This window comes from Schistocerca gregaria, chromosome 7, assembly GCF_023897955.1.
Source record: "Schistocerca gregaria isolate iqSchGreg1 chromosome 7, iqSchGreg1.2, whole genome shotgun sequence".
NCBI classification, from domain to species: domain Eukaryota; kingdom Metazoa; phylum Arthropoda; class Insecta; order Orthoptera; family Acrididae; genus Schistocerca; species Schistocerca gregaria.
In genome coordinates this window covers 218,794,450-218,807,143 of record NC_064926.1, presented here as the reverse complement: position 1 = coordinate 218,807,143, position 12,694 = coordinate 218,794,450, and the positions used below count along the sequence as shown (strand labels likewise).

Here is a 12,694-nt window from a genome sequence, read left to right as displayed (position 1 = left end):
AACAGAATTTTCTCAGACTTGCAGACTCTCTGAGTGGCCCAGACCAAACGAGCGAGTGTAGGGCCTTCTAAACGGGCCAGTCATAAGTTCGGGAAGAACGTTACTGAGAGATCTGCTCCACCCCAGTGATTTATTGAAAGAGTTTTTTGTGTATTCAAACGGGGAAGTTTGTTGTCTTGTGCAATATAAACAGTACTACACTGTGGGCAAAATAAAACTGACATGGAAAATATTTCATGGGCCTTAAGATAGAATATCCAGCTCACATCTTCTACACCCTAGGAAGGAGATATAGGTTGAGTCGCCTATCTTAAGGTAACTAAAACATTTTCCAGCCCATTTTATTTTGCAAACACTGTAGTAGTCCTCGAAAGAATGAAGAGAAATATAAGAGCGGTATGTGACGTGAACATGATAACACATGTAATTTAAACCATCAAATTCGCGCACCAGTTAAGATAACAGACAGCTATAAGGAACTTTAACAGAGTAATAGAATTAACTTCAGAAATTATATGTTAGCTGGTAAGCAAAAAAAGGTGAAGTCTTAGGAATCACAACAATAGCATTTCATTATCGTTACCCTGCTAACAGACAAACATGTTTCTTTTCTTTCCTTCTGTAAGGCTATCAGCATAATACATTTATGATAATGACATGATCATTACAAATATGTACCAAAATAGCTGCTTATAATTATGAATTTTTATTCACTACAGACTGTTTTGACATTACTCAAACGTACTTGAGAGTGGCGATTTTTAAGTAACAGACAGGACTGTTTGGAACAAAAATGTTCCGTACGTTTTTCTTGCTCTTTATATATCCTCACTTTGTTCTAGACGGTTTACAGTTTCCGGTTTCTAGGCGAATCTAATAAGACACTGATCACATACATCAACAAAGCAATTGAAACGAGGTACTGCCCCGCAGGTATACAATACACGTAACGTACATAAAACGCGATTGCGATCTTAATTCACTAATGCTACTAAAATAACTGTGGTAGCCTACACTAATGATAATGTACAGTAGTGTAGGGTAGTTTTACGACTGTACTTCTTAGCATTACATAAAAAAATTTAAACTATGTGCTGTTCTCCATGTTCAGCGTTAATCTTGTAATCTAATACTGTAAAGTTGCATAACTTTCTTCTTGGGTTGATCAGATATGGCGTTTTGCCAGGATGGCGGTTTCGGCTTCTCCATCAACAGCCGACCGCTAGTAATAAATTGCGGTTTGTACTGTGTTCACGTGTAAAAACACCTATACGTTCTCTAAACAGCGAAGCTTGTTAATGCACCGATCTAGCAATGGCATGGATCTGACAATCCAGTAGTTACCGCTTGTGGTATAGACTCGCCGCACTGTTCTTCAGTACCCCTTGCTGTGTGTTCGTTCCGTTCACTATTTTGACAAGCTGCTGACACGAGAACTACACTACAGACCACAATTTGTCATTCGCGGTCGGCTGTTGATGGAGAAGCCGAAACCACCATCCTGGCAAAACGCCATGTGTCTAGACTACTGCCCTAGACCTATTTACTAGATTACTATTTCTCTAATTGCGATTGGCTCTGTGGTGTTTAGTGGATACGCAAGACACATGCGGCTAGTGTGTAGAAGATTTAAAAAGGTTCATCGCCTGTCGGCCCTTTTCCCAGTCACCACGTGTAACCTAATATTGTGAATAAAATATTTTGAAAACAGAGTCTGCCTTGCACATCGGAATTCCGCTGTTATTACACAGAGCAGACAAACTGACTTAGGGGAACACAATGACGATCTTGTAAAAATTAATTCTAATACACAGGGTGAGTCACCTAACGTTACCGCTGGATGTATTTCGTAAACCACATCAAATACTGACGAATCGATTCCACAGACCGAACGTGAGGAGAGGGGCTAGTGTAATTGGTTTATACAAACCATAAAAAAATGCACGGAAGATTGTTTTTTTAACACAAACCTACGTTTTTTTAATGGAACCCCGTTAGTTTTGTTAGCACATCTGAACATATAAACAAATACGTAATCAGTGCCGTTTGTTGCATTGTAAAATGTTAATTACATCCGGAGATATTGTAACCTAAAGTTGACGCTTGAGTACCACTCCTCCGCTGTTCGATCGTGTGTATCGGAGAGCACCGAATTACATAGAGATCCAAAGGGAACGGTGATGGACCTTAGGTACAGAAGAGACTGGAACAGCACATTACGTCCACATGCTAACACCTTTTTATTGGTCTTTTTCACTGACGCACATGTACATTACCATGAGGGGTGAGGTAAACGTACACAAGTGGCTTCCGTTTTCAATTACGAAGTGGAATAGAGGAATATCCTTGACGCACATATTAAACTCTTTCTTTATATTTGTTCACACAGTGACATAACTTGCAAATAAATGTGCCAGTAACTAGTAATTATTGCAAACAAATGACCAATGAGATAGTAAACAGCAACATATGCCTCTCAACAAGACGTGCCTTAAATGAAATAAGAACAACAGTTTATAAAATCACATTAAATAGTAGCAATAGCGAATAGTGTAAGGCTTGAAAGGAGTCTGAATTTAAATAAGGGGGTCTGCTAATGATCACACTCTATAACATCAGTGCTTAGTACAGGCTCTCTATGTCTGTGAATTAACCAACTTGCATTAGAATAGATAGCCTTTGCATTTCTTCATTAACTACATAGCCTTGTATATGACAGCCATTAAACTTCCATGGTTTGAAGAACCATGCTCATTAATAAAACTGCAGTATGTATGAGAAATGGTAAGCACTCTTACCCTTAATTATTAACTAAGCAAAGCACAAGTAACTATAAATCTTTAAATAACAAATGTGATTTGATAAGCAGTCTCTTGACCTACTCAAAAATATAACTAGCTGTGCAAATGGCAACAGAGCAATAAATTCAAGTTCAGTCGCTTTCTCATAATAGATTAGGACACCCGGAATTAAATTTACTAGGATAGGATTCCTGTCCAGGTTTGTGATTTGGGATAATCACGGTTGTAAGCTAGAATTTTTAGCAACACCACGACTATTATTACAATCAACCACATTTCACAAATACCTGCTCCATTTACAGAGTGCCAAATATAAACAATTTCGTGGAAGGCTGGTGGTACTGATGGCTTAACTTGTAATAGCTGCTAACATGGCCGCGATGCAGTCATGGCAGTACTGTTGATCTCGGCGTTTTATAGATCTTCTTGGAGTCGGAATTATAATTTTGTAAGGCCAAAAAACCGTGCCATGATAATATTATCACAAAATACAGCATCTGAGGCCCATAAATACTGCTCTTAAGCTCTTGTGGCCTAAAAACTCCAAGAATATGAACCACAATGGTCCGCTACTGCTAACGAGGTGTTAACCACAGCACGGCTCAGCCCAGACTCCTTACCCGCCAGAAAGGACGAGTTGCGACTTGCGCGCCAACTACACCTTTTCCACTCCGCCAGGCTATTTCCGTAGCTGCGGGGCTTCCCCACATCTTTTACATTCAACACTACGTTCGCTAACTACGAACCAAGTCATTTATAGTACATTATATGACAATAATACTAGTAGTTATTTAAATTCACAAGCACTTTTTAAACAACATCGTTCAAAAGTCCACATAGCTAAATAATGCATACATAGTCAAAACATTTCCATGATAGATACTACATTCTTTATAATCAACACTACAAAATGATATAGACATTTCGAAACAGATACAAAATAGGTTGAAAATAGGTGTTACAAGCTTTCGACTATAAAAAATGGCCCTATCTTTTGATTTATTTGCATTACAAGCTTAAGTTTTTTACAACTTCAAGTGACCAGAAACTTTAGTATGTTACGTAAATTTCTATTTCATACCTCTACCCACTCATGAGACAAAGTGGTCTTAATTGTAGGACAGACAGACAGACGGACAACAAAATGATCTTATAAGAATTCCATTTTTAACGATTGAGACAGACAGCCCTAAAAAGGAGTTGGTATAATACAAGTTAATTAAGCCACAAATCAAACTAACTGTTATATAACGTATATACGCTACAGAATAAGTTACGGAATAACTCGTCAACTGAACAGGCCCAAAGAGATGCTCGTAGTGTGAACCTATGTGCGCCCTCATTGTTAACTTTAATGGCTTAATATTGGTAACTTAAAACACAAATATAATATTAAGACATCCAAAATATAAAATCTATTGTGTAAGCCTATTCAGAGTGAAACTAGTAATAAAACTAATACAGATAAGCTGGACGTGCGTTACAAACAAAATAGTTGGTACCTGCTTTCCGATATGACGCACGAATATCAAACTAGTAGCTAGGAGTTCGTACATGTACACTATACAGCTAGAACAAAACAACTTTTAAATAAAACTATTATTAGACAAGCGGGCCTGCAGGCAAATGGACCCCGTCCATAAAATATTAGTAAAGCAATTTCTGTAACAAACCCTTTCTCAAAAAATGGCTCTGAGCACTATGGGACTTAACATCTATGGTCATCAGAACTTAGAACTACTGAAACCTAACTAACCTAAGGACATCACACAACACCCAGTCATCACGAGGCAGAAAAAATGCCTGACTCCGCCGGTAATGGAACCCGGGAACCCGGGCGTGCGAAGCAAGAACGCTACCCCACGACCACGAGCTGCGGACAAAACCTTTCTCCAAACATTTTGTCATCTGCTATGATGTCGCATCTCAGGTTTTCTTGGTGTGATGGATTGATTATGTCTTTCTAACTTTCCATCCGACTTGTTTTCCATTTTCTGCACAGTATTTGAACGACCAACCCAGCCGCTCTGTTCAGGTGCTGCGAGTCGTGTTGTTGCGTATGCTCGCTGCCTGCAGTCCAGCGAGACTGTTAACTGTTGTTGGTTTCGCACCGCTATTCAGCTGCCTGTAAATTCGACTCCCGACGCTCAGTACGTCAGGTGGCGCAGTTCTGTTTTTCAGAGCCCTTTCCTTAAAACGCATATTCTCTCAGCGTTTTCGAGCTCTGATGGATGTGGTTGGGGGCCGGTGAGACTTTAATAAATTGAGTACCGGACCACAACCTCGGTCTCTATTTGTTAGAGTTGCTGACGCCTTTAGTTCTATATAAAACGACAGGAGCATCAAATGGTGTAAAGTACGCGAATAGTTGAATTCTTAAACAACTATAAGTGGCGGTGTGAGAGCAAGAACAGTTCACTGGCTGATTGGAGTCCAGGCAGCGAGTACAAACAATAGTACAACTCGCAGCTGAAGAAGACGACCGATAGCCGCTATATTGTTTACAAAATCGAAAAAAACAATCCGTCTGAACAAACGGAAGTACACCATTTATCTGTTATGATGTCTTTTCTCCTTTCCTTTCGCCTTTACCTTTTTTGGCGGTTCCATATCCTGCCAGCATTTCCTAATGGTAGTTTGATTTGTCTATATCTGATCGCCAGCAATGTTGGCAATAGAATTATTTCTTAGCAAAATTTGATGCTAGAATGAGATTATCACTCTGCAGCGGAGTGTGCGCTGATATGAAACTTCCTGGCAGATTAAAACTGTGTGCCGGACCGAGACTCGAATTTGGGCCTTTGCCTTACGCGGGGAAGTGCTCTACCAACTGAGCTACCCAACCACAACTCATGCCCTGTTCTTACAGCTTTATTTCTGCCAGTATCTCGTCTCCTACCTTCCAAACTTTACAGAAGCTCTCCTGCGAACCTTGCAGAACTGACACTCCTGAAAGAAAGGATACTGCGGAGACATGGCTTAGCCACAGCCTGGGGGCTGTTTCAAGAATGAGATTTTCACTCTGCAGCGGAGTGTGCGCTGATATGAAACTCCCTGGCAGATTAAAACTGTTTTAATCTGCCAGGAAGTTTCAAATTTTGTTGCTGTTGTATAATTTTCTCTCTTCTCAGACCAAAATTCTCTTCAAGTTGTCGATAGATCCACTCTTCAGGATCTTTTTCCAGACGCTGCAATTTTGGAGATTTGATGTTTTACCGCATTCCTGATACTCACGGTACAGTCGTGAAATGATCGTATGGGAGAATCCCTACTTCGTCGCTATGTTTTAGAGATTCTGTGTACCATCGCTCGTGCGCCGATTATAACACCGCGTTCGTACTCACTTAAATCTTGATAACCTGCCATTGTAGCAGTAGTAGGCGACACTTGTTGGCTTATAGAGGCGTTGCCGACCGCAGCGCCGTATTCTGCTAGTTTACATATCTCTGTATTTGAGTATGCATGCTTATACCAGTTTCTTTGTCCCTTCAGTGTATAAGGGTTTTGTTTTTAGAGATTAAGGCACTGAACCCTAAAAGTAGTGAATAATAAGACGTGTTGTGGTGTGGACAAGCGACTGAGCGCCGGTTCCCGTCCTCTGGCTGCCGGCAGGCGGCTTCTCGTGGCTTGGGGTGGCGGCGGTGGGCGCCGTGGGCGCGATGGCGCTGGTGCTGCTGGCCGCCGTATCGTACCACTGTGCCGCCACCTGGCGCTGGCTGCGCTCGAAGGCGCGCGGCGACGACGGCGGCGCCGGCTTCCTGGGCCGCCAGGCGGCCGCCGCCATCCGCATCTCGCACTCGCTGCCCGAGCTGCAGCCCGAGCCGCCGCGCTCCGAGTACGTCCAGGACCCCAAGGACCCCAAGAAGGTCAGGTCCGCTCGCACTCTCCTCACTCCCTAGCGAGTCAACTACTTTGTCGTGACTGGCGGTCAGAAACTCGAAGAAACTGTTCCGAGGTATTCACCGCCAGTCACAATCGGTAGCTGCACTAACAAATTTCTCCTCTGTCCTATCATCATACTATATTCTTCTTAAAACAACAAAATTTTATTTTTATTTCAACTTCAAATTACTATATTTTTTTTTAATATTAGCCTTTGTCAAATGTTAAAGATAAAACCAAAACAAACAAAAAACTATAAAAAGGATGACCATCGGAAACTGAAATACACACGACCTCTTTTAAAACAGCAGGTAACAAGTCATTAAATCTGCAATAAATAAAAGCACTACTGGCCATTAAAAGTGCTACACCACCAAGATGATGTGCTACAGAAGCGAAATTTAACCGACAGGAAGAAGATCCTGTGATATGCAAATCATTAGCTTTTCAGAGCATTCACACAAGGTTAGCGCCGGTGGCGATACCTACAACGTGCTGATATGAGGAAAGTTTTCAACCGATTTCTCATACACAAACAGCAGTTGACCGGCGTTGCCTCAGAGCTTGTGATGCCTGGTGTAAGCAGGAGAAATGCGTACCATCACGTTTCCGACTTTGATAAAGGTCGGATTGTGGCCTATCGCGATTGTGGTTTAGCGTATCGCGATATTGCTGCTCGCGTTGGTCGAGATTCAATGACTGTTAGCGCAATATGGAATCGGTGGGTTCAGGATGGTAATACGGAACGCCGTGCTGGATTCCAACGGCCTCGTATCACTAGTAGTCGAGAAGACAGGCAAATTATCCGCATGGCTGTAACGGATCCTGCAGCCACGTCTCGATCCCTGAGTTAACAAATGGGGAAGTTTACAAGACAACAACCATCTGCACGAACAGTTCGACGACATTTGCAGCAGCGTGGACTAGCAGCTCGGAGACCATGGCTGCGGTTACCATTGACGCAGCATCGCAGACAGGAACGCCTGCGATGGTGTTCTCAATGACGAATCTGGTTGCACGAATGGCAAAACGTCATTTTTTCGGATGAATTCAGGTTCTGCTTACAGCATCATGATGGTCGCATCCGTGTTTGGCGACATAGCGGTGAACTCACATTGGAAGCGTGTATTCGTCATCGCCATACTGGCGTATCACCCGTCCAGATGGTATGGGGTGCCATTCATTACACGTCTCGGTCACCTCTTGTTCACACTGACGGCACTTTGAACAATGGACGTTACATTTAAGATGTGTTACGACCCGTGGTTCTACCCTTGATTCGATTCCTGGGAAATCCTACATTTCAGCAGGATAATACACGACCGCATGTTGCAGGTCATGTACGGGTCTTTCTGGATACAGAAAATGTTCGACTGCTGCCCTGGCCAGCACATTATCCAGATCTCTCACCAATTGAAAACGTCAGGTCAATGGTGGCCGAGCAACTGGCTCGTCACAATACGACAGTCACTACTGTTGATGAACTGTGGTATCGTGTTGAAGCTGCATGTGCAGCTGTACCTGTACACGCCATCCAAGCTCTGTTTGACCAATGCCCAGGCGTACCAAGGCCGTTATTACGGCCAGAGGTGGTTGTTCTGGGTACTGATTTCGCAGTATCTATGCACCCAAGTTGCGTGAAAATGTAATCACATGTCAGTTCTAGTATAATATATCTGTCCAATGAATACCCGTTTATCATGTGCACTTCTACCTGGTGTATCAATTTTAATGGCCAGTATTGTATATTCTCTACTAAGTCACAAAGGAAAATTAACTCAAACGTCCCGTAGTGACTGGCTCATTACGAAAGAATGGAGAGGGAATGTGACGTTATCCTTACCGAAGGAACTACCTCAAATTGCTTTTAGGAAAAGCACACGGACTACGAATATCGATGCGTGGATGAGGATTTGAACTGCCGTCTTCAACACTAGACATGGTAATGCCGTGTGGCTATGGCCTCCCTTCGGGTAGACCGATCGCATGGTACAAGTCTTTCGAGCTCACGCCACTTCGGCGACTTGCTTGTCGGTGGGGATGAAATTATGATGATAAGGACAACACAACGCCCAGTCCCTGAGCGGAGAAAATCTCTGACCCAGCCGGGAATCGAACCCGGACCGCTAGGTATTACATTTCGTCCCACTGACCACTCGGCTACCAGGGGCGGACAACACTATATGATGAATCAGCTTCTAGTTTTTCCAAAAAGTCCGAAAGTTCTAAATTATGATTTGGCTCTGGGCGATTCATTATGTGAATTTGAGTAACTGTGGGAAGATAAAGGGACGATTGAGATAGTTTGTGTGATGAATGGCAGCTAGCTCTATATGTTGGAAAATGTGAGTTAATGCGTACGACTAGGAAGAACAGACCTGTAATGTTCGTATATAGTATTACTAGTGTCATGATTGACACAGTCAAGTCGTTTAAATATCTGGGCGTAACGTTGCAAAGCGATATGAAATGAAAGGAACATGCGAGAACTGTGGTAGGAAGGCGACTGGTTGAGTTATGTTAATTGAGAGAATCTTAAGAAAGAGTGGTTCACCTGTAAAGGAGACCGCATGTAGGACGCTGTGCGACCTATTCTTGAGTACTGCTCGAGTGTTTGGGACCCGCTCCAGGTCGGATTGAAGGAAGATATCGAAGCAATTCAGAGGCCAGCTGCTAGATTTGATACCAGTAGGTTCGAACAATACGAAAATGTTACGGAGATGCTTCGAGAACTCAAGTGGGAATCCCTAGAGGGAATGCGACGCTCTCTTAGAGAAACACTATTAAGAAAATTTAGAGAATCGGCATTTGAAAATAACTGCCGCCAGCATACATTGCGCGTAAGGACCACGAAGATAAGATGAGAGAAATAAGGGCTCATACGGAGGCATACAGACAGTCGTTTTTCTCTCGCTCTGTAGTGGTACAGGGTACCCTCCGCCACGCACCGTACGGTGGCTTGCGGAGTATCTATGTATATGTAGATATCTGTTGAGAACGAGCTTTTAGTACTTTGTTGGAAATGCCGTCAAATCCAAGCCAGCTTTTACTTCTGAGTGAATTTACTATTTTCCTAACTTCAGAAGGACTGGTGGGTAGAATTTCAAGTGTATCGTTGCATAGGTATTGCCAAATCCATACATAGCTTTGCCTTTTCTAAAGGACATCAACATCTTATTTTCTCCACATTTAATTAATTAATATTCAAAATATTTTCAACCTCTGACTTTTTGTTGATTGATTGATTTTAACAGGAGAGTTAAAACAGCTTAGGTCCAACCCACCACTGCCCACACCGAAACTAGGTTTATTGTGCGTCACAGATCCTACATTTAGGGTCCTCTTCCATTATACCCATTGTGTGTAGGTGTATTTTTAAGTTCCCATGGCCGGTCATCAGTCCAGTCATGAGTTTGATCTCTTTCCTATTCAATCCCAGGATTACAGAGCTTCTTTTAAAACATGGCTTGGGCATCATTACCTTACCATGTTTTTGTTTATGGACCTTGGTCCAATATCAAACGTGCTGTTTCCTAAGCCAGGTTCGTAGTTCTAATTTGATCATAGCCTTGTTGATTGTCAAGACAGGTTCTGCTCCAATAAATGGAGTTTTTGCCCCCATCCTAGCCAATCTATCGGCTTGTTCATTGCCACAGATCCCTCAGTGGCCAGGGACCCACACTAGGTACACCCTATTGCTTCCCCCTAGCTCCAACAGAGCTCTGTGGCAATCTGCAACAATCTTAGATCTTGTTGCAGGAGCTGCTAATGATTTCAGGGCTGCCTGGCTGTCTGAATAGATATAAATGCTACGGTCATTGTAGCACCTACTCATATTCTCCTCCACACATGCCCTGATTGCAGTAATTTCGGCTTGGAATACAGAGGCCAGTTTCCCTATAGAGATGCTGCTCTCCAGTCTTGGCTGAACCCTGTACAACCCTGCTCCAACGCCTTGATCTGTTTTAGACCCATCGGTGAACCAAACGATTTCCCCTGTACGGTGTCGAACTGCTTTCTCCCACTGATCCCTACTTCCAATTATTATGTTGTAAGGCTTGTCGAAGCAGTTCGGAGTTATTATATAGTCAGCGGGCAATTCCCAGCCATTCCTATATTTACCTCAATCACTATGTTAGTGTGTGATTCTGGTCATCCGAATGAGACCCAGTCTTGGCCAGTTTTAAGTCTGTATGCCCCTGCTGCAGCCTCCATCTTAACCCAAAGGTGAAGTGGAGGAATATCCAGCATGGCTTCCATTCCAGCGGCTGGTGTGCTGCTAATTCCGCCCGTTATGGCTACGCAGGCCAATCTCTGCACCTTAGCAAGCTCTTTAGCAGCAATCCGCTGCACCTACTCATATTCTCCTCCACACATGCCCTGATTGCAATAATTTCGCCTTGTAATACACTGTCCAGTTTCCCTAGAGAGATGGTGCCCTCCAGTCTTGGCTGAACTCCATACAACCCTGCCTCAACGCCTTGATCTGTCTTCGGACCCATCGGTGAACCACACTACGGCCCCAGACTTTTTGTTAGTAAACTATTCAGTCAGTTTGATGGTAATACTGTCTTCCTGTGCTCTTGGTTGCCTAGTTTCCCTTTCAACAGTATTCCATATTTTGTAAGTTTATTATCAGAATTGATAATCCCAGATATAACACTGGTACATCTTAACTTATTAGTACATTCCCTTAACATTGGACAGGAATTTTTATAATAGTTTATTGTTTCTAGGTCGTTACACGTTCTTGCTATTAAATACATTTCCGTTTTCCGGTTACAAGATATTTTTATCCATTTTGTAAGCCATTATCCATTTTGTAAGCCATTGTGTTTACATGTTTCTTACAATTATATTTAACAGTTTTCTCAGGGCAACTGTTTTCGAAAATACTCATTAACATATCATGAAATAACTTATATTTTAAAATATCGTCAGGTTCCCAGTACACCTCATCCCAGTTTAACTGCCGCAAGCTTTCTCTAAAATGTACAGTCGTTAAAACTGTTAACTGAACGCGATTTGTAGAACTGTTTTGCATTATTCTACATAGCTGTATCACATACTGTAACTAGCTATGTCTCATGATCAGAAACACAATTCTTAACACGATAAATGTTTAACATGCTGTATAAAAATACTATCTATCAGTGTGCTGCTTTCCTGTACTCCCTGAGTAGGAAAACCAATAACTGACGTCAAATTGTAAGAACTGAGTAATACTTCAAGATCATTCTTCCCAATTTAATCTTTCAGAAAATCTACATTGAAATCACAACAAATAATAATTTGCATCCCTCTGTCTGAGAGTCAGCACAGCAAGGAATCCAAGTTTTTAAGAAATAGTTGAAAATTTCCCAGTGGAGAACTATAAATAGTTAGAATTATAACATTACCATTATTTAGTTTAAGATCAAAGGCACATGCATCTATATGCTCCTCTATACAAAATTTTTTAGTTTCTTAATTTTTCACACTATAAAAAGTTTTTACGTATCGTCTCTGCATACATGTACTGAAAGATTATATCCACTTACATTTACCTTTTCCATACCAGTGAGTACATGATGTTAACTGGCATATTACATGTATTGCATTCTCTGCTTCTAAATCTTTCAAACAAACAATAGGTTCATGCACATTGTTTCTTAATTGCCTAATATTCTGATGCAGTACACTAACATTATTTTTCACTTTACTTCCGTAAGAGTCTTATAATATTTTAGCATGCTTATATCTACCTGTCTGAGCTTCTCATTTTAATTGTTCCTTTTTTGATTCCATTCAATGTCGTATCACTGCATACTGCTCTACCCTAAAAAAAAAGAGCTACTGCCATTAGTTTCGGAGCACCCCTTAAGGATTTTGCTATCAACCCAACCAATTTACCCTTCCTTTTCCTACTTACATGCAGGCCATGCTTAGTGACATCCAACCTGTAAATAGCATCATCGGGAACCAAACCCATGATTGGCCAAGAAGCCGCCTGAAGCAGCCGAACCAACACA

At 41.9% G+C, this 12,694-nt stretch overlaps 1 protein-coding gene across 2 annotated transcripts in view; it reads left to right on the top strand.

Annotated features, from left to right (window-relative positions):
- LOC126281503 (synaptotagmin-10-like) overlaps positions 1-12,694 on the top strand; it is an 865,953-nt gene that overhangs the window by 260,713 nt on the left and 592,546 nt on the right. For both annotated transcript variants that reach the window (XM_049980517.1, XM_049980518.1), the window contains exon 2: positions 6,414-6,667. In XM_049980517.1, the coding sequence (XP_049836474.1) occupies positions 6,414-6,667 (254 nt within the window). The remainder of the gene's footprint in view (positions 1-6,413; positions 6,668-12,694) is intronic.